Source organism: Stenella coeruleoalba (genome assembly GCF_951394435.1).
Source record: "Stenella coeruleoalba genome assembly, chromosome: 1".
Lineage (NCBI taxonomy): Eukaryota > Metazoa > Chordata > Mammalia > Artiodactyla > Delphinidae > Stenella > Stenella coeruleoalba.
This window is the reverse complement of record NC_137169.1, coordinates 41,613,700-41,636,450: the sequence shown is the minus strand read 5'-3', so window position 1 is coordinate 41,636,450 and position 22,751 is coordinate 41,613,700. Positions and strand designations below refer to the sequence as shown.

Below are 22,751 nucleotides of genomic sequence, written 5' to 3'. Positions count from 1 at the left end.
AGTTGCAACGAGTGGAGGCTACTCTTTGTTGCAGTGCGTGGGCTTCTCACTGCGGTGGCTTCTCTTGTTGCGGAGCACAGGCTCTAGGCACGCAGGCTTCAGTAGTTGTGGCACGTGGGCTCAGTAGTTGTGGCTGCGGGCTCTAGAGCTCAGGCTCAGTAGTTGTGGCGCACAACTACTTAGTTGCTCCGCGGCATGTGGGATCTTCCCGGGCCAGGGCTCGAACCCATGTCCCCTGAATTGGCAGGCGGATTCTTAACCACTGCACCACCAGGGAAGCCCTCTTCAAGTCTAATTTAAAAACAAATTTGACATCCTTATGGTACTGAGTCCAAGCTCATACTGCTCACCACATGACAGGCCAATAAATCGAGTTGTTGAGGCAAGGAATAGTGACTTTATTTGGAAAGCCAGCAGACCGAGAAGATGGTGTACTAGTGTCCCAAAGAACCATCTTACCTGAGTTAGAATTCAGACTTCTTTTATACTAAAAGGGGAGGGGTGTTGTTGGTTGTTGCAAACTTCTTAGTGCCGGAATCCTTTGTTCTTGCAACTGTCCACATAGATAGGTCCAGTCACAGTGTTCCTGTAAACCTCCAACAAGACAAATGTTATTTTCTGTTCTGCAGCTTTTTATCTGTATATGAATGGAAAAGTTTTATACCTTTGAAGGTCAGAGTCTTGAGAATGGGCTATCATGTATATTTTCAGGCTATAGGCAACATTCCTAACTTGTAGAAAAAGCAGTTAGAATACAGAGGTTAAAGTAAAAGAAACAGATCCAGTATGGAGTCACATTTGTTCTTCCCTGTTACACTTTCAGTCATCAGCTGACAAGAAGAATCAGCTTGAATTCTTGCCTACAGTGGCTATCATGTTTAAAAATGTGGTCTTATTTTTAAAATGTAAATACCGTAAAATCGCTTATTTTTGTAAAGAGGAGTTTGTTGAACAGTTTAAAATATATAAGCTTTTTGTGTTAATGTAGTAGAATATATACTTGTCATATTAATTCATTAATTTAGCATTATTTTGAATCAGTGTTATGTTCTCACTGGTCATTTTATCCCAAGCCACAAGTACTCATTCACAGAATAACAAAAAGAGCGTTTGTTGAGCATCTGCTGTGGGCTAGGCATTGTTCTTAATGCTTTACACATATTAGCTCAGGCTTATCCCAACCCTGTGAGAAAGTACTGGTCTAATACTATCTCTATTATGTATCATTAGGGCAGCGATGGTTGTTTTGTTTTTTATTTGTTTAGTTTCATCTGTCTTATAGGTGTATATTCATCATCTTCCCAAGACATTTTCCAAAATATCTTTTAAAGGCTTATTTATAAGGACTTCCAACACTTGCAGTTGTGAGATTATACCTCTAAGAATAATCATGAAATTGGTGTTAAATATCCTTGTCTCCTTTATTAACCAATTCTGACAGATGAGCTCTGTAAGCACCTGAAGCATCATTGACAGGAGAGGGGAAGGGTTATTTCAGGCTAATTTGTTTTTCCCAAACAGTCTATTGTAGTTAAAATTAAAGTATTTGAGGGAGCACTCTGTAATATGAGAACCTTTGTAAACACAAATATAAGGCAACGTTTTTGGAGAAAGAATTTTAGATAAGACTTAATCTTATATTTTGGTATTTTAGGTATGTAAGTGTCTTATGGAATTTCTTTGATTCTGTGTCTCTCCTACAATTTATATTTTTTAGGTTTTATAATACTCATATCTGATTTCCATGTACATTAGAGCCATTTATTTTAATCTCAGAGATATTTTTCTTTTTTCACTCAACTGTAGGGATTGTTAACAATTTTCTTAATGATTAGCTTAGGAGAGAACTAGACAGGCCCCGTTCTTGCCCTCATAGAACCTTCTACAGTGTTAAGCTAGACTTACAGGTTTTTTTGTCCTCTCCACTTTTCAGTTACAAATATTATCTGTATTCTTATTTATTACATAGCCAAGATCTGTGTTTATTTCCAGTATAATTTCAAGCTTAAATTTATGACATTTGCTCAAATAGGGATCATTGTTCTTTATATAGAAAGCCTTTATTGAGTATTTCTGTTCCTAGAGATTACCAGTTTACAAATTTTTCCACCCCACCAATGTGTTTAAGTATGCAAGTTCAAGTAGTTAACGAAAGAATATAACTCACAGTGTTACTTTCTGGGGAAAAACTGCTTTAACCTAGTACAGTGAAGGACTGTGACTCATTTCAGAATCTATTTTCAACTCTTTATTCAGTTTTTTCTGGCTATATTAGACTTAATTCTTTGACTTCCCATCATGGCAGATGCAGAGATTCAAAATGGGTTCAAAAATTCAATATAGGATAAAGTCAAGATTCCTTTATTTTACTGTTTAATTCTACATACTTGCCGCACACCTAGGGGTATAATCTTCTGGATACTTAAGGATTGGGAGAGGTTAGTGAAAAAGTAGGTTAAAGCAATCTTGTGATTGAAAGATTACCATTATATAGAGGTTAATTAACTAATATGATGTATGTAAATCTAAATGTAAATTTTCAACTATAAAGTCAAACAAACCTGCAAATTTCTAGTCAAACAAACCTAGAAATTTCTTTTTCTAATTTCTTGCAAAATAAATACTCCAATGATAATAATATTGGTTATTTACAATTACATAACCATTTGATTTCACATACATTATCTTATTGGATCTTCATACCAACTCTGTGAGAGAAATAGAACAATTGTAATACACCATTTTCTAAGTAAGAAAACTGAAGTACAGAAATTCTAAGTGATTTTGCCCATTGTCGTTGAGTGCTTTAGCCAGCCTGGAACCTCCACCTTCTGACTTCACATCTGTTACAGCTTTGGTCATGAGTCCCAGCAAACCTTTACTGTAGCCCTAACTTCTTGAAATCACTCTCTAAGTAACTATTGTCCCTTCCAAGGGGTCCCCAGCTCTACTGAGACTGTGATATAATCCCAGCTTGCCTCATTTGTATTCCTTTTTCTGTCTCTGTTCCTATGTGTATCTCTTGTCTCCCTGACTGGTATATCTGTTCCCTTAAAACAGACACTATGCCTTATATTTAATCAATGCCGGGCACATAGAAATTCTTGACCCTTTAATTTCCTCAGTGTAGAGTGAGGCCTACTTGTTCAGCTATGGACTAAGGAGAAAGTGCTGGCCACTGTCCTCTTATCTTCAGGAATTTTAGTAGCTATGGGGAAGGTTAATATTGATAACTGTGGAGACAAGCCCATTAAAGAGCCAGCCCATTTGTAGTACCATGTACTTTTAGTGAGCGCCTTCCTCCAGCTCCTCCTAAAATATGTCCTCTTTTAATTTACGATTGCTCTGTATGCAAAGGTAGTGACAGTGGAAGTTAATCACCGTTCCTCTTCGCCAGGTCCTAAAAATAATGACCATTGGAGTGATAACAGCTCTTCTGCCTATTTCAGTATAGTTTCAAAGCCATCTTTTCTTATTTTATTCTTTTTAACCCTTTCAAAAGTCCATTCAGGTAGTTAGGGCAGGGATTACTCACCTCAATTAATAGAAGAGGGAACTCTAGCTTAGAACAGAGAAATGACTTTTCCAAGATCAGGAAGCTAGGTGGTACTTAAATTGAGATTTTTCTGGCTCTTCCAGTTCTCTTTCCATTACACTACACTGCTTCTGATTGTCAGTGACATTTACCATCATTACTATTTCATTACCAGAGGATTTCAGAGTGAGGGAGGAGAACTTTTTTCAAATGAAAAAATGAAGGCAGCGTGTCTTGAAATTTTGCCTGTGCTTCTTATCCAGCTTAGCTTTGCTTTTATTTGTACTGAAATGAAATAAATTGAGCTAATTACGACAATTATTTTGATGGATATAATTGAGTAGAAATGACAGTCATGGCAGTTTTGCTTTTATTTATTTATTTTATTAATCAGGCCTTCTAGCATTTGTAAAATACAATGCCAAAATATCTAGGTGCAAAAGCAAACAAACAAAAACCTCTAATGAGACTAAAGGAAAGATAACAATAAAAAAAACACATGATTTTTATCTGTAGAATCTATACGACAGCACATACCATACACGATTGAAAATACCTGGATATTTAGGTGACATTTGCATTTTCCATTCCAGTATTTGTCTTCAGATAATTAGCCTAATTATAACACGTTTGAATTGTAGTTAGGACTGACCCATAATTGTGTCTGGTCCCTATGAATTTACAGATATTTGGGTTTCCTCATATATCAATTTAATTCACACCTCCCCCAAAGTTACAACGAATGTTTTCAGTGTGCTAGTGGATACCCTATTTTATTTCTAATAAGAATAAAAGGAACTTCACTGTATATCATCATTACATTAAATGTGTGTCATTTTACTGACACCAAAGAAAAATACCGTCCTTTGGCTATTTAATATTGTTTTAATTCTTTTATGCAGACAAAAGTGACATGCATTCATATTTTCCTAAATTTAATTTAAATCTCAAAATATTTAATATCAGACCCAAAATAAAATTCAATAGAAATAAATATATATTACTTTCATTGTTTTGGCTAAATTTGGTTAGCGTTTTAGATCATAATGGTAATAAAACTGAATGTCTGTGTGCCAGGTACTGTGCTAGGAGCTTTACATATATTATAGACTCATCAGCTATAATGATCTGAAATTGTGGATTAATACTGAGTAGAGCATAAATGACATTGTTACCATGTATAGAAATGTGTTTGTTTTTTTTAAATGTCTTCAACAAACACTCTTCCAAGTACCCTTCAAAATAGATTTATAAAGTATTGCCCTGGGAATTGGGAAATAGAGGTGTTATTCTACTAATCAGAAAAGTAACAGACATGCTGGGGTGGGGAGGTGTATATGATTAGCTTTACTTTAAGCTTGTTACAGTTTCCTGGAGCTCCAGTCTATTGTCTAATGAAAAATAGCCTTGCTGTTGTAACATCCGTGTATGGAAAAATTTTCAAATTTTCAGAGCCTTCCTTTGAATGTAATGCCTAGGCTACTAGAGTGAACTTTCTAATCTTGCTTCAGAAATAATAGAAAATACCTGAAAAGTAAAATTTTTTTGTGAAATATGACTTCATTTTGTTTACAAATGATGGATTCTACTTTTTGCAGATGTGTCTTGCTGAATCAGGGCTTTCATATCCGTGCCATCGACTTACAGTGGGAAGAAGATCTTCACCTGCACAGACCCGGGAGCAATCCGAAGAGGTAAGCCTGTTTGCTTGCTTTTCATTGAACAGAAGGCCTATCCTCCATTCACATGCCCACTTTCTATTCTTTTTTATCTGCCACAGCAGTGAATAGATAAAGTTAATGTAGCGTGAATAAAGTCTCAGTAAATTCTTAAAGGCAGAAACTTTCCATGCGAGATTATTGCTAATGTGCTCCTTCTTGTTCTGTAAGTTTCATGTTTCAAACAAACAGAATTTGGGTGGATTGGTTGAAATAATTTTTACTTAAAACTGTCAGGTTAACAAAGGAATTTTCTTTGCTGCTGACCATATAGTTGAGTACATTTATTAGGATTCATCCTGAAGGTCCTTTAACTCATTGAGTTGGAGCACCTTCTATGAGCCAGGCATTGTCCTCAATACTAGGTGACAAAGATGAATAACAATGTACCTATATCAAGGTGCTCAAAGGTGATAAATTAGTAAACTAATAATAATGACATAATGTAATAAATGCAGTGATGGCAGTGCATACAAGGTGCTGTAGAAACAAAGAGGGGCAAGGAGATTGAACATGTTTCTGTATGTGATATGCCTGCATGTGTCTTTGTGGGTCTGAACTATATTAAAAGACAGTATCTTTTCCTTGGCTACAATAGCACTGTGTCCAGCCATGACTTTGGTTATAAGGGAATGGGAAAGAGAGCCTGGACATTACAGTTTAAATGTTTTAAAAGTATTTATTAAGCTGCTACTCTGTACTAGGAAAAATCATCATCATGACTTAAAAAGTGCATGCAACAGAGGTCATAAATAAATAGTACAAAAAACTTTATTTATACCAGTGTTTTTTAGGCTAGTACCTGATCCAAGTATTCAAAAGCTTGAGCTCGTCCAGTAAAACCTTTTTCCCACTTACATTCTATGCAAAATATGGTTGCAAAATATTTATTTAAACTTATATATTTTAGACATTCATTATGGAAGCTGCCACAGGACTTCTGCAGCCATCCTCTGAATATGTACTTATATCGCTTAAATATGTGAAAGAGAAAAGGGACTGCATAAGTGAAGTTCTAGTCTATGATCATCCTGTGAAAATGATAATTTGCTACTCGGTTTTTGGAAATCCACAAAGAAGGGAGGTTTTCTCCCTACTACAAATACTACTGTACTGTTTCCTTCGAGACTCTAAAAATGATAATTTCCTTTAAAGAGCCCACACTGTATTTTCCAGCACTTTATCTCACTAATTGCTCATGAAAGGAAAAATGATAGGGGTTCATTGCTTGGCAGAAGTTGCCAGAAATAATTTATTGAAATATTTCCTTCTAGTGCTTGAGTATATTTTTAATGACTAAAGTACGTTATGCGTCAACTCTTTAATGGATAAATCTGCTAACATTAAAAGGGAGCCAACTAGCTCCACCCAAAATTCTTAATTATTCTATGCTCTGAGAGATGACAGTTAACTGTTTCACTTCATTTTATTTCCTTTTTTCACCCTCACCATTATATGTGTTATATGGGCAATCCCTTCAGTGGAAAGAAGTTAATGCCATGTATTGAGGACTAGCGTTTTTGAGGCTGGCATACACTTTAGATTAATTATGGAAGAAGGTAGAATAGGGTTAGGGAGCTTTGCAAAACTAAAACAGCCACCCTTGGGATATCTTTAAATCTGATTATCTGGGATGAGTCCATTATTTTTCCTTCCCTGGCTAACTGTAAATACCACTTCCTCCAGGGGACTGGTGAGAAATGGGAAAGAAGCTGTGACTTGGTTTTTATGTTGTCATAGAATTATAAAACTGGAAGGGATTTTTTTATTTGATTTACACTCTCCCATCCATTCCTCCCTCATTCATTTGAACATTTTTCTAATGTCTTCTACATGCCAAACATTAGGATCACAGTCTGTGTGCTAAAGAAGCTCACTCAAAATGTATCTGTGTTTTATCTCCAATGGCAGGGTTCTGTCCTCATGAGGCAACCAGTTCCATTGTTGAGCATCTCTGTCTGTTGATATCAACCTTATATTAAATTGGAAGCTGTGACCTTATAGCTTCCACCCAGTGGTTCTGCTTCTTTCTTCTGGTTTTAACCCTTCTCTTATATGAGTTCGTGTATTTCAAGATAATTACCATTTTGCCATTGACTATCTTCAGCCTTGAGTTAAGAAGAAGATACTTGAGACCAGCAGTTAAATTCAGGTTTTGAATTTTATGCATTGTAGTTATGTGTTCTTTAACTGGGGGAATTTTGTTTCTTACATCCTTCTAGCCCTGCAAATACATTTTCCTTATGACAATTTAATATTTTCTCTTTTCTTCCCATCCTCCCCTTGCTCCTAAGTCCCCTTTCAATGACCTTCCCATATTTCTGGGTACCTAGCTAGGTACCCATCTCTCCACATCACGGATGCTTGGGTGGGACAGTATAGGGGCCCCCTGGACCCAGGTTCCTTAGGAGTCGTCCAATCCTCAGTTGATAGTGGAGGAGCAGGAGGGGTATTCCAAGAATAACAAAAAAAGAAATTTAAAATACAGTTGATGTTAAAACTATTGATTTATATTTTCAGTTACAGCGATGTCTATTGAATACTTAGCTATGTGCTAGTCAAATGAATATAAACTGAAAATTTCGTATTATATAACTAATGAGAAAAGTGAGATAAGCATTAAGATACTAGGGGAGCACATGTATGGGGGAAGGGTTCTATAACCTTCAAGAATGTTTTTAGGCAAAAGACTTGTCTGCCTCATCTACCTCTGTAGCCCTAACACCTAGTAAAGTGCCTGAGGGGCTTCCCTGGCAGCACAGTGTTTAATAATATGCCTGCCAATGCAGGGGACACGGGTTCAAGCCCTGGCCTGGGAAGATCCCACATGCCGCAGAGCAGCTAAGCCCGTGTGCCACAACTACTGAGCCTGCGCTCTAGAGTCTGCGAGCCACAACTACTGGGCCCGCGTGCCACAACTACTGAAGCCCACGTGCCTAGAGCTCATGCTCTACAACAAAAGAAGCCACCACAATGAGAAGCCCATGCACCGCAAAGAAGAGTAGCCCCCGCTCACCACGACTAGAGAAAGTCCTCGTGCAGCAACGAAGACCCAATGTAGCCAAAAATAAAATAAATGAAATAAATAAATTTATAAAAAGCAAAATAAAATGAAATAAAGTGCCTGGTATACACCAGCCACAGAATAAATAACTGTGAATGAATATTTTTTAAAAACAAGAAGGAGCGGGGGGAGGAGGGAACTACAGCAGTTGACATCCAAATCGAATTAAAAGAATGAGTCACAGTCAGACAAATGAAGAAACAGGGAAATAGTATTCCATTCAGAGGAAATAGCATGATATAATGTAGTATATGGGGCGACATGAGTGCAGTTTGTTCATGCAAAATAAAGTGGGAGGGGACTTCCCTGGCGGTCCAGTGGTTAAGACTTCGCCTTCCAATGCAGGGGGTGCAGGTTCAGTCCCTGGTCAGGGAGTTAAGATTCCACATGCTCTGGGCCAAAAAACCAAAACATTAAAAAAAAAAACAGAAGCAATATTGCAACAAATTCAATAAAGACTTAAAAAAAAAAAGAACTTTGTAAAAAAAAATAAAAATAAAGTGCAAGACAAAGCAAGATAAAAGATGAGACAATGGTGAATAGGTCTTGTATATCAAGTTGGGAACTTGAACTCTGGGCAGGCACAGAAGGCTTTTAAGTGGGGAATGATTTTTTTATTTTCCCAGATGGACATTTTAGAGAAAAGCACTTTGCTATGCAGAGGCTAGATGTAAAGGAAGCAAGACTGGAGACAGAGAAATCAGATATGAATCTATTGTGCTAGTACAGGCAGAAGATAATGAGACCCTCAACTAGAACATCACTAGTTAAAAAAAGAGAGAAGGAAGTGGATCAGGATATATTTTGGAGGGAAAATCAGTAGGATTGGTGACTGATAGGATCTGTGGGAGAAGTAAGAGGGAGGAGATAAGGATACGTAGGTTTTGGCTTAAATGACAGAAAAGATTCAATCAGTAGTCATTCAATAAATTCTGATTACATACCTACTGTACACCTGACACTGGCATAAGTGCTGGGAATATGGCTGTGGAAAAAGCCTTTCTGTAAAGTCTTTACAGTCTTTCTGTAAAGGAGCTTGTACCTATCAAAATGAAATTGAATGCAGATAGTTGCCAAAAATCTGTGTTTCAGTTTTTAAAACTTGTTGAGACAAGTATTTAACTTGTTTGCCAATGGGTACAATGCCACATACTCACCACAGGCAGACAAGCTAAATAATAACCCAGTTCCTCCTGAGCATCTCCATCTGAATGTCCACTACAGATTCACTCTGTATAAAACTGAACTTACCATGTCTCCCCCAAAACCCATCTCCTCACCCTTATTAATGCTCATTGTCAACCCAAGACAAAAACTGTTCATTCCAGTTATAGAGGGACCTACTGTTCTTTGAAACTGTCCCAACTGATCTGATATATCAAGATTTTTATGGTCCTTTCCTTTTTGACTGTTCAAATTAGAATATTTTTATGTCAGCATCAAATTTTTTACCCTAATTTATTAGTTGAGGTGTTTGCTATTAGACTTTATGTTCTGCCCATTATCTTGATCCTACCCCCACTAGCCTCTCCCACAACATGGGAGGGCTAAGGGCTCTCTCTTGCATTTTTATCCTCTCCCTCTCTATTGTTTCCTTCTCTTCATCTTAAGAATATGTTCAGATCTTCTCATCCTAAATATATATATATATATATATATATATATATATATATATATATATATATATATATATTCCTTCAAACTTAGCTCCCCTTCAAGCGTTAGCTCATCTGTTCTTTTTTTCACAGCCAAGCTTCTTAGAGTAATCTGTACCGGCTGACTCTATTTCTTCATTGTCTATTTACTTAACTCACTACAACGTGGCTTCTTTCTACGGAGTGACTAAAGTTGAATTTAACTTTTAGAGAAAGATAATAGTTTTGGGGAGATCGGCTAAGATGACGGAGTAGAAAGACCCTGAGCTCACCTTCTCTCACAAGCACACCAGAATCACAACTATTTGCAGAATAACCATCGATGAAGAAGACTGGAACCTACCAGAAAAAATCTCCTCCAACTAAAGACATAAAGAAGAAACTACAATGAGATGGGTAGGAGGGGCAGACTCATGATATAGCCAAGTCCCATAGTCCCAGGTGGGCGACTCACAAACTGGAGAATAATTACATTGCAGAGGTTCTCCCACAGGAGTAAGTTCTGAGCCCCACGATGAGCTCTCCAGCCCAATGGAATACTGCTCAGCCATAAAAAGGAATGGAATTTTACCATTTGCAGTAGCATGGATGGCCTTGGAAGGTATTATGCTAAATGGAATAACACAGAGAAAGACAAATACTATATGATATCACTTATGTGTGGAATCTAAAACATACAACAAACTACTGAATATAACAAAAAAGAAGCAGACTCACAGATATAGAGAACAAGCTAGGGGTTACCAGTGGGAAGAGGGAAGGGAGGGCCAAGACAGAGGTAGGGGATTAAGAGGTACAAACTACTATGTATAAAGCTACAAGGATATATTATACAACACAGGGAATATAGGCAATATTTTATAATAACTATAAATAGAATATAACCTTTAAAAGTTGTGAACCACTATGTTGTACACCTGTAACGTATAATATTGTACATCAACTATACTTCAGTAAAAAGAAGTATGGAACAGGAGAAAATAGTTTTTATAAAATACCATGCTATGCCACCTTTTTTCACTTTCACAGCCAACTCTGTGGGTCAATATGTCACCTTCTACAGTGGTGATGCAATGATGCTTGCCCAGAGTCATACAGAGAATGGCAAAGTATTCAACACTAGGTCTTTTTTTTTTTTTAACACTAGGTCTTTTGATTATAAATCAAGGTTTCTTTGTTGTGCTGTGTTTTTTTTTTGTCATAGTGCCATAACTGTCTCTTTCTTAATTCACATCCTACTGAATCTGTTTACATTGCTTGTCTCCACTGAGATTTTTCTCACACCTTACTTCTCAGATTCTTCCTCTTAATTGCCTTTCTAATCTTTGACAGTTATCTTTCCATCTCTTTTACTGTTTCTCCACCAGTTGAAATATATATTCTGTAAACTTTTATCCTTATCACTGTTCTTCCTTTAATTTTTAACTGAATGATCTTATTCATTTCTATAGCCTCTACTATTATTTATCTGTTGATTATTTCGAAATCTAAATCTTTTCTGGGTCTCTTTCTTGAGCTCCTAAAAAGATTTTTTTTTTCCAGTTGCCTACTAGATGTTTTTACCTGGATGCCCTACAGCTTCCTCAAATGTATTCTATCTGAGAACTGGCCTCAGTATTCTTCCTCACCAAACCTGACCTTCGCTACCACTCAGTCACCCAAACTAGAAATTTTTGTTTCATATGCCTCTTTCATTTTTTTCATCCTCAAATCTAATTGGTCAACAATCCCTATCAGTTCTACTGAAGTATATTTTAAGTCTGTCCCCTTCATTGAATTCCCACTACTACTAAAGTATAGGCTCTCAAGTTCTTTCACTTGGAACATTGAAATAAGTATCCCTTCTCATGTCTTCAAGTCTAATCTGCCATATGCTGCCAAACCACTGCAAACACACGCGCATGCGTGCACATGCACACGCAGATACACACACACACACACACACACACACACACACACACACACATATCAGAATTGTTCCCTTGAACAGTCCTCCACCTAAAAACCTTTAGTGATTTCCCTATTGCCATCAGAGTAAAGTCCAAATACCTTAGTGTACCAATTTAAGGACTACTACAATCTAGTTTCATGAAAACTTTCTAGCCTTATAGCCAGTCCACATTCCTCTTCCATACATAGAGCTGATGATTCAGTTTGTTTTTTGGAATTCTTTATTGATTTTTTAAATATCCAGTTTCTTGCTTGTGTTTTTTCTCTGCCTGGAGTACAACTCCCTCCCCACCAATCTTCTATTACATACACTCCACAACACTGATATCTTTTTTAAAGATATGGGTTAAATATTAGCACTTGCGTCAGGCCTTGCACAGTCTTCTAAAGTAATTAATCACTCTTTCCTTTATTCTCCAATAATCTTTGCTTATACTTTTATTGTATCTCTTAACACACTGGAAAAGACATATTTGCAACTAAATATAGCTTCCTTTAAAATGGGAATTTCTTGAAATTTGGAACCATGTTTTCTCTCTGTATCCCAAGCTTTTAACCTGGGTCTTTGACATGGTAAGTAGTTGGTGAAAGAAATATCAGCTTCAATTATAAGCTTGTCTTATGCATGTATGAGTTCTAAATTTTTGTCTCAAGCAGTTTGGTTATCACCTTTTCTAAGAAGTTTGCCCTGATTCCTCCCACTCCCAATAATTTAGGTGCTCTCCTCTGAACTTACCTGTCATAACACTTATTGTTAGGTATTATAATTATCTATATATATATTGTATTCCTTGAGAGAACATACACTGTATATCTTTCACTCAAGTCCAGGCAATGTAGCATTTAGTAGGGTTTATGAATGTATGGTAAATGATAAAGGGAATAAATGAATGCAATAGAGAGCCAAAATAGAATCACTAATTTTTTTACCTTTTTAAAAAATTTTGAATAAATAGCTTCCCTGGTTTCAAAGAATTTTAGAGCAACCATGACTGAACCAAGAGATTATCTATTCTCATCAGCAAACATTAATGAAAAAAGATTGTTTATCTCATTTTTTAGAAAAAGATTTTCCTAACCTGTTAGATGGCTGATAAGAAAGAGATTGGGAGTTCCTTATACATAATTAAGTAGCTCATTCTTGCAGATACTTCAATAATTCATATTCAAAATATACTTTTTTCAACAAAATCGGCTTTTTAGATACCTCCCTTTGAAGATGTTATTGTTGTAGGATTTTGTTTTCTGGGATCTTAAGAGAGTTGGGAATTCTGTACTTTGTGAAGACAAAATAATGCATTACATAGGCACAAAATTAAAATCACTGTCCTAGTCCTCTTATTATGAAAAGGGGCTATTATTTGACTGAAAGCTGGATTAGAAGAAAGAGGATAGATGTGGAGGAGTAAGGTAAAAGCAATGAGAAAAAAAAGATGATATATAGAACAGTTCCTTTCTTTTTCATTCCTGTGTCCTCCAAACCTCCTTCTTAATCTAATGCCTCTTTAAGGGAGGGTGAGTACTAGGCAAGACTAAGTGAAGGCTGAGATGATAGCCTAGCTGACAGAAGATGTGAGAAAGTTTGTCATACTGGACTTTTGTTTCTTTCCACTTGCCTGCAAACCTGGCTAAGTACCCTAAAGGAATGTGTAGTGTACCTTTTAGATCCTGAGCCTTTACCCATTTAAGAATTCAAGGGAAGTTCATGCTCCAGATATTTGCCTACCTGAAACAGATGGAATTCAAGTACAGTTATAGTCCTAGTAAATGTGTTATTTTGAAGGGGAGGCTCCTTCACTGTTTTGAAATGAGAAAGGGTTTTGAATTTTTATGCTGTTGAATTGCTGAAATCAAGAGGAGGTCTTGGCTCTATAAAGCAAAACACTAAAGTAGCATTAGGAGTACAAGTAGAACCAAGGCTTCTGTGAGAAATAGTGGTATAGTCAGAATAGCAGATAGATGCTTAGGGCAAGGACCATTCATTTTTATTCATCCAGTAAGTATATGTACATTTCCTTCTCTATTCAAACCATTGGGAAAACTGTCTTTAAGGTAAGAGGGAAAATGTTAACAATTATGAACATTAATGCTTGGTTATGCCCAAGGAGGAAATGCTAAGCCTGCTGAGTCATATGGAGTAAATATCTTGCCTTCCTTATTTGGAGCTGTTAGACTCACTAGATTAGTAGTTTTAAAAATTGTTCCGTAGTGCCCTGAGAGCCTTCAGAGGTACCCCAGCTATCAAAGGGATGTGAGGAAGAAAAGGCCAAGGCCAGGAGCATTAGGCTACTTGTTGCTCTCTCTCTACATCAGCCAGAGTGGCCTTACTTTTACCTATTGTAGGCACTATAATTTTACATAATATTTTGCTTGGTGCTAGGGGAGGGAGGTAACTCTGTGAAAAGAAATTTGAAAACCGTTAGTGAGAGATCTTTAAAATCCCTTCCAGCTTTAAAATCTATGATTCTATGACTGACTGAACTCTAACATCCCCTCTAGCCAAGTTTCATGAGTCTTTGATTCTGAGTTTCTTTTAATGCATTTTCATAATTTAGGTACATAGCAACATATTTTGAAAGATAGAAATTTCATTTATTCAATGGTCTTTGTAGACTTTATTTATTAAACGTGGTACAGATAGGCACTTAGCCAGTTACCTTGCTGGGACCCCCTTCATATCCAAGACATTAATATTGGTCAGTATTCACAACTCAAATGTTTGAAATCTCAGTATTTTTGAAATCCCATTCTAACTTAGAGATCAGGAGCCAAGTTCATATTTTGAAACTGATGTTTTTCATTGTACTACCTTATATCTCAACGGATGTTGCTGAAAACAAAATAAACGGAGCATATTTATTAGTGCCCAGCATGTAGTAAATTCTCAATAAATGTTTATTGAATTGAAGCATCATTATTACATCTCATATGTAATGGCCTTCAGTTTACAAAGAGCTTTCGTATATAGTGTATTTCATGTTATCTTCCAATAACACATGGGGATAGTGTACCATATTTCACTAATGAGAAATTTGAGAACCATTGCAGTAGGGAAGAGGCAAATTTTTAAATGCTACCATTACTTCTGCCCAAAAGTTTAGACTACCATGAGCTTTTTGAAAGACTCGTATAGCTTATTTATCTTTGACCTCTTAGATTGTACCCATTTCTTCATTTATTGAGCGAATATTTCTTGAGCACCTAATTGTATACCATAGGCTGGGGGTAAAACAGATAAAAATCCCAGTCTTCATTGAGTTTGTAAGCATTCTTCTTTTTCACTCAGGCTCTAGCCTTTAGTCTAGGGATATCACAGCAAGATTAGAAATATATGTAAGCCTTAAAATGAGAAATATTAAGCTTCACTCTAGCAAATAGCTTCTTATTTAATAAAACTTTTATAATGCTAATGTCCTATTGTAATTACATAATTTATATTTTGGAATTTGATTTCCTAAAGTCAGTATGAAACTAATCATAGGACTTTCCTTAAATAGCAAAGCACCGATGTTCATATGGTTAGTGATAGTGATGGAGATGACTTTGAAGATGCTTCCGAATTTGGGGTGGATGATGGAGAAGTATTCGGCATGGCTTCATCTGCCTTGAGGAAATCTCCAATGAGTGAGTATTAATAGCTCTTTGGGTCCAGCATTGTAATTCTCCCTCCTAGTGCAGAAACTTATATGAGGAACAATGAACTTAAAAATCTCTTACTGACTTTCAGGTTTGGAGAGAGAAAATATAAGAAGTAGACATTATTCATAGGAACTAGAGCCTCTTGAATTTTGATCTTAAGCCCAACCATTCCCAATACTTTAGTAAAATTCATTAAAAACTCAAAGGAATGTAACTTTTGTTCCACATGTATAATTAGTTATGAGTTTGTCTCTTTACTTTAAACCCAGAAATTGATAAACAAAATAGCTGTACTTTTTGTGACTGTACTTGTCACCACACATCTTATTGGAGATATCAGTTTTATCAGTAGTTATATTACTTTTCCATTCACTGGTACCCATCTTTGGAAGGAAAGAAGTAAACTAAATGTGCCATCTCCCTCACTTGCACCTGACAAGATCATAAGTGGTGCTATATACAAAATGACTATTAAAATAAGTCCATAAATGGCTCATTTACTCTGTGAAATTAGGCGACATTCATGGGCAGAAATAGATGTGATATTTACATAAAATGACTATTTTCCTGATTAATAAGATCTTTAGAATAATTTGAGAACTTTTTATATAATTTAATCACAAGATGTCATTTCAAGCATAATTGATGACTGGCACATATTTTCAACACCTAGCAGGATTGTATCAGTTGGTTTTCAAAAATTTATGAGCTTGAAATTTTTTTGAGGTTCTTTTTTAAGGTTTGATGAAATCTTCTAATGTATGTTGAGTTAAAATGTCTCCTCAGATGTATCACAGAAACTAAAATTTAATTCCTCTTTATTGATTAAATATATTTCTTATATGTGGGATTAGATGTTATGTGGTTTGTTTTTTGTGTCTATTTGTTTTGGTTTTTTGTTTTTGTTTTTTCTTTTGTTTGTTTTTTAGTGCCAGAAAACGCAGAAAATGAAGGAGATGCCTTATTACAATTTACAGCAGAGTTTTCTTCAAGGTAGGGTTAGGACATTAACTATATAAAATTGATGTTCTTTTAATGCTACTGTGATTTTTCTGGAGCAACTTTAATCATAGATTGTTTTCACTTTCTTCTTAAAGTATTCAAAGGATACATTTATCAATATATATAGTCCTAATGGTGAATACAGAGTATTCAAGTCAGATAACTAGTAGACTGTGCCACTTCAGAGATGTATTTATCTTATCTCTATATCTTTATAGAAGCATAATAAATGGATTACTAATTTAATATCTTGACTATATTTCCAAAAGGACTAGGTCATAGGATACTAAGTTTTAGTATATCCTAGGACAAACAAAATCTTTAAAAGTAATATTGAATAAAAAAATAATTTAAAAATTTTAGATATAAGTGAATTTTTTCTTTTAATTTTTGTTTTGGAATCATTTAGCATTTCTTCTTTTAATAGTGTAATATAAAATTTTCTATGCATTTGAGATTCGCCTAGAGGTGTTTAAAAAGATTTAACTATTTAAACCTAAATTTTCATGTAAACAATATTTCTCTTTAGTTCTATTTTCTGATGTAATGTAATTTGGAAACTTAGCAAGGAACCATTTTTTCCCTCTGTGTTAGAGAATAAATGAACTAAAATGGAAAGTTAAGGCTATTGTAACTAGGAAAATCTTAGGGAAGTGGGTAACCAGGAATTGCTACTTGTAAATGGCATGGTTTCATAGCACTCATTAAGTCCATTTGCTAGATGTACTTAAAATTCCAGTATTCTGATATATCGGTATAGGCCAAGAAGAGTTCAAAAAACTAATGAAGCCCATTCCTAACCCTTTAAAGAAATGTTTTAATGTTTTGTCTATACTTAAGAGACATTAGCCCCAACATTTACTTAAAACTCATTGGTTAGACTTGTGAAATTTGAAATGTATTTTAATTAATAGACACAATTTTTCCTATAGATATGGTGACTGCCATCCTGTATTTTTTATTGGCTCATTAGAAGCAACTTTTCAAGAGGCCTTCTATGTGAAAGCCCGAGATGTAAGTGGAATCTTACCTTTTCTGATTAAAAAGTGTATCCCATAGGTTTACCACCAGGCCTGAGGCAATGCTTGATGTTTTCTGTTTTTTTCAGATTGAAGACTTGATTTTGTTTCTGGTTCATCTACCAACCTAATCATCACCAAGATGCCCATTTCAGAGGGGCAGTAGTATGATAGGGTACTGCTGGCTTCTGCAGAAGTCTTTGTCAAGCTCTGAAATGGGGTTTGTTTTTTTTTTAGGGGGAGCAAGGGGTGGACATGCTTAGAAGGGACCAGGCTACGTGTTCGTATTCTTTTCAGTTATGTGATCGACAGTTTCTTGCTAAATGATTTGTCCTTCAGTCTTTTCCCCAAATGATTATTCCATCTAATAGTATATATCTTATAACTGTAGTATTTTTTCCTAAAAGTCATTTTAGACAACAAAAAGATTTTTCCTTAAATATAGAAATGGATCTTGTGATCTTGAAATCAAGTAGATCACAAGATCTTGTGATCTTGAAATCAAGTAGATCCAAGTATGTAACAAGAAACCAGAAGTTACATTTTGAGCACAAAGATTCTGTGTGGTTGCTCTGTTTATATGTTGACACTGTAGTCGAGACCCCAGTTATCTGGCTCCTGCCTATCTGTACAACTTCAGCTCTTCCCATTTCCTGCCTTACACTTAATAAATCTAGCAGTAGTGTACAATTTGTACTTCCCTATAATCTAACTCTTTTTTCATGCTGCCCCACTGTCAGGAATACCTTTCATCCTGCTCTTTACCTGGTTGACTCCTACTCTTCCACACCCACCCTTTAGTACTTTGCAATGATAACACATTGCTTTTAATTATCCATTCTCTCTCTTTTATATATATGTCTTCTCAAGAGATTTGATTTTCTTTTTGGCAGTGACAATGTACCTTACATCCCTACACATAGTAAATACTCTGTATGCTTAATGAATGAAGGAAAAAAGAGAGAAGAAGGAAGGAATAAGGTGTAGATGGAGTTAGAGGGAAAGTTATTGGAATTAAAGAGGACAAAGAATTTTGAGAATAGAGTGCAAGGATGCCTCTGAAATTTCTAGTTTCTACTTATGTTAAACTCTGACCTAAAGAAACATTCATTTTAAACAGTTTTTAAAAATTGAATTCCAAGACAATAATTAGTGATCAAGCTTAGATCTATCATTGACAGTTCAGTGAAGTAGATTAAGAAACATAAACTGTTCTCTACCCTAAGAATAGTGGAATAGCCCGTTGTAAAGGCAATTTTAAACATCTATTTTTTACTATTAAATCTATATTAAATGGATTTTATTTTTGAAGAAATATATATTTATGGTAATACAGGTTTATAGTTTCCATAAGTACAGGTTTATGGAAGATACTGAAAAGCTAAAAGAATATATTCTAACACAGATTAACTTTATATGTTCTTTCCATATATTTATTTCATTCAGCACACATGCATATTTAATATAAAATTGGTCATGTTATAATCCTGTTAAAACAGCGTATCTTCACCTTTTAATATTATATGATCATTTACTTAATTATATTTTATAATATTTTAACTTTTATTAAAACAATTTTTAATACAGAAAAAGTAAAGGAGTAGTACAATAAACACTTAAATCCCCTATACCTAGATTTAACAATTACTAAAATTTTGCCATATTTGCTTCTTCTGTATACAGGGCATCCCGAAGTTTTAATGGAGCTTTAGCAATTAAACTTTTGAAATTATTAAAACTTAAACTGCATAAAACATTTAGGATACTCTTATATATTAATTATGTTTTGCTAAGCCATTTCAAAGTGAATCACAGACATCATATTTTACCCCTGAAAACATCTGCATGCACTTTCCAAAAATAATGACATTCCCCTACAGAATCACAATACCATTGTCACATGTAACATACTAACAATAATTTCCTAATGTCATCTAGTATCCAGTGGATATTCAAAGTTCACCAGTTGACTCTTTTTTTGGAAACCGTGATCCACTCAAGGATCACAAATTACATTTGGTTGTTAGATTTCTTAAACCCTTTTAAGCAGACACCTGCTTTTTTCCCCCACCCACCCCTTTTTATGACATTTGCTTTGTGAAGAAATCATGCTGGATGATTTACAGATTGTTCCAGATTCTGGATTTGTGTGATTGTTTCCTTGTGATATGATTTAACTTGTTCCTTTATCTCTTTATTTCCTGAGAAATGGCTGTTAAGTCTAAAAGCTTTGTTAGATTCAGGTTAATTTTTTTTTTTTTTTTTGTTGCAAGAATGCTTTGTAAGTAATGCTGAATACTTTATTATAACAGGATTTCTAATGGTTATTAAGTCTCTCATTGTACAGCAATGTTATTATATTTAAACAATCACTTATTGTTGAACATAAATATGTTTGAAAGAGTAATTATAGCTTTAAAATAATCTATTTTTCAGTTCATTCCTGGATAAGAATGTATTTGGGATTAATTTGTCTCTGCTTTTCCAATAAGATTGCTAAGCAGTTGAAGTAACTGGAAGATGTGAGGGCCTTTTATAACCTAAATATAGCTCCCAAATGAGCATAGACATCTTTTAAATTCCATTTAAAAAGCTACTGTAAACATTATAACTTTGTGACAATACATTGTTCAAATATACAGTATATAATAGATGAAAGAACTTTTTATTGAGTGTCTTTGTATAGTAGATTGGCATTTGGATATATTCAGACTGATGATTCCCAGAGGAACGTAAACTCTTATTAACTTATGGGTATTTCTAATGAAACAATTGATTGTTTGCTTTTGATGACTGTGTTGGTATTTTAACAACTGGAAATCATTGGTTCATGTGTTTTGTTTCATATTAGATTGATACCCAAATCCATTGACCTCTTTGGACTCCTAAACTGTCTTTATCTTTTTCCCCTTGTCCAGGGCTTTTTTCTTTCCTTTTTTCTCTTTCCCAAGTTAAAGATCAACAGCAGTTTATGTATCATTTATTACATTGCCCTAAACTTAAGTAAAATTCATCCACAGAATGGGTAAATTATTCAAAATTAGATCTAAGCAGGGACATTTATTATAGTCATCAACCAAATTATATACATCTCCTTTCAAAATTAGAGAGGATTGTATAGAAAGAATAGAAATAGCACTGCTACTTTAGATTTATATTGTGCTCTGTGGTTTATGAAGCTTCTTCCTATGCATATCTCATTTGAACCCCACAGCAAACTGGTGAGATGGGGATATATAATATCAATATTCTCATTGTAGAGATGAGGAAGCTCAGAAAAGCTACATGACTTAACCAAAGACAAATCAAGGGTAAGTAGTGGGGGCCAAATGAGAGTACAGGTGTTCCAACACATGTAAGTGTGTTTTACTATCACCTTACTTCCAGAAGCTTTTCAGTGCTAACTGCTATACTACAGGATTCAATCCTCAAACTTCATCTCTCCTTTTCAGACTGTACATTTGAGAGTGAAAACAAATCGTTTTCAATATATTTTTTAAACTTCTGAATGAATCATTTTTAAGAAAACAGTTTGCTGATGTTCAAATATTTTAAGGCAAGAATGACCGATACTCTGCCATTGTTACTAAATTTCTTTCATCTTAAACATCGCATGTTTAATTTAAACTGTGGGAGGCACATTAATTTTACCAGGGCAACAGATGAGCCTTGAGCACCAGCATTCTTCACTTGAAGTGAGAAATTGAGTTCCATGAGTAAATAAAAACAAGATTGAAGGTTTAAATCCTCTGCTAGGCTTTTTGAACTTATATACTCATTAAATGTTTATTGGAGTGGTGGGATTACAAAGGATTTGGGGAGCTTCATCAACTGGTATATAGTTAATCACTAAGTAAAACACTACATTTGATAAAGTGTTTCTCACGATGCCACATTCAATCCATCTTAATGAAAACTGCTTCAGACTGATTTCATTTGAGAGCACTTGGTGAGAGTACTCATAGTTTTTTCTGCCTTTTTCATGAGGAATTTACACTACTGTTCAAAGCAGAGCTCCAACTTCAGTGAAGCAGGTATTCTAAGTTCTTGTGTTTAAGTATATTGTGACAGAGTTTTGACTTCTGACAGTGGGTTGATCAGTTTTATGATCTTCTCCCTTGCCCTTAACTATTAGGGATGTTCATTGAGTTGAAGGCCATGAATATGTATCATATGCCTATTAAGGACCTAGGATGTAGAGGTTTCCTTCCCTTGACATGTTCACAGTCTAGTAGGGAAGATAAGACAATATAAATAGATCCATATAGTGTAACATGCTATGGGAGCAAAGAGGAGAGGTACTTCATCTGCCTTAGAATTCAGGGAGATTTCTTGTGGAGGTATCTCTGACCTGAATCTTAGAAGATAAATGAAACTTAGGCAAATAACAGAATTCTAAACAGAAGGAAGATCAAAAGCAAAGTCCAGAAGATTACAATTGAGGGAATTAAAACCAAAAAAATTAAGACAGAGAGCAAAAAAGTGCAAGACAGAGAGTTGGATTGCGTGGTATGATGAGGCTGGGAACAGCAACAGGAGCATGGAGGGGACTGTGATGCCCTGGCATTACCTGGCATTTAAAAATATTTGTTGAATGAAGCTTATATTTTATCTTTAGATAAGTAAGAGCCAGTGGTTAGCTTCCTTAATTATGTGCAGAAGAGTTACCACTGGCCACACCATGATTCCCTGGGACTTTCTTAAAGAAGTTTCTTTTTCTCCTTAGAGCCTCCCCACCTCTCAGTTCTGCTGTCCCTGAGTTCTCTTCACAACAAAAAGTACCCTAGAGAATGATTAGACATTTGTAGTAACTGAAAATCAACAGCAATAAAAATCCCAGTGCCAGGGTTTATGTCCCATGGGAAGGATTGTTCCTTTCCCAGCAGCCCTTTGGAAGAATGGGCTTTGATATCAGTAATCCTGTTACACCTCCTTAGATCTTCACTTCACACCCAGTGCTATTTCCAAATATTATACATAAATTAAGGAAACCAGTGCTTTACGTCTTGATTTCCCACTTAGTAACTCTGTTCCCAAACAAGTAATGAGCCTGTTTCTAATCTAGGGGAAAAAAAAGATGATAATACATATCTACTTTATGTGGTTGTTCTGAGGATTAAATGAGATCTATTAATAAATGCACCCAGCATCATGGCTAAGGTGCTTTTT

General features: G+C 35.3%; 1 protein-coding gene across 2 annotated transcripts in view; it reads left to right on the top strand.

Annotated features, from left to right (window-relative positions):
* The window catches only part of FAF1 (Fas associated factor 1), a 495,949-nt gene that overhangs the window by 349,916 nt on the left and 123,282 nt on the right, over window positions 1-22,751 (top strand). For both annotated transcript variants that reach the window (XM_079933727.1, XM_079933728.1), the window contains 4 exons: window positions 5,134-5,229; window positions 15,420-15,546; window positions 16,491-16,554; window positions 17,496-17,577. In XM_079933727.1, the coding sequence (XP_079789853.1) occupies window positions 5,134-5,229; window positions 15,420-15,546; window positions 16,491-16,554; window positions 17,496-17,577 (369 nt within the window). The remainder of the gene's footprint in view (window positions 1-5,133; window positions 5,230-15,419; window positions 15,547-16,490; window positions 16,555-17,495; window positions 17,578-22,751) is intronic.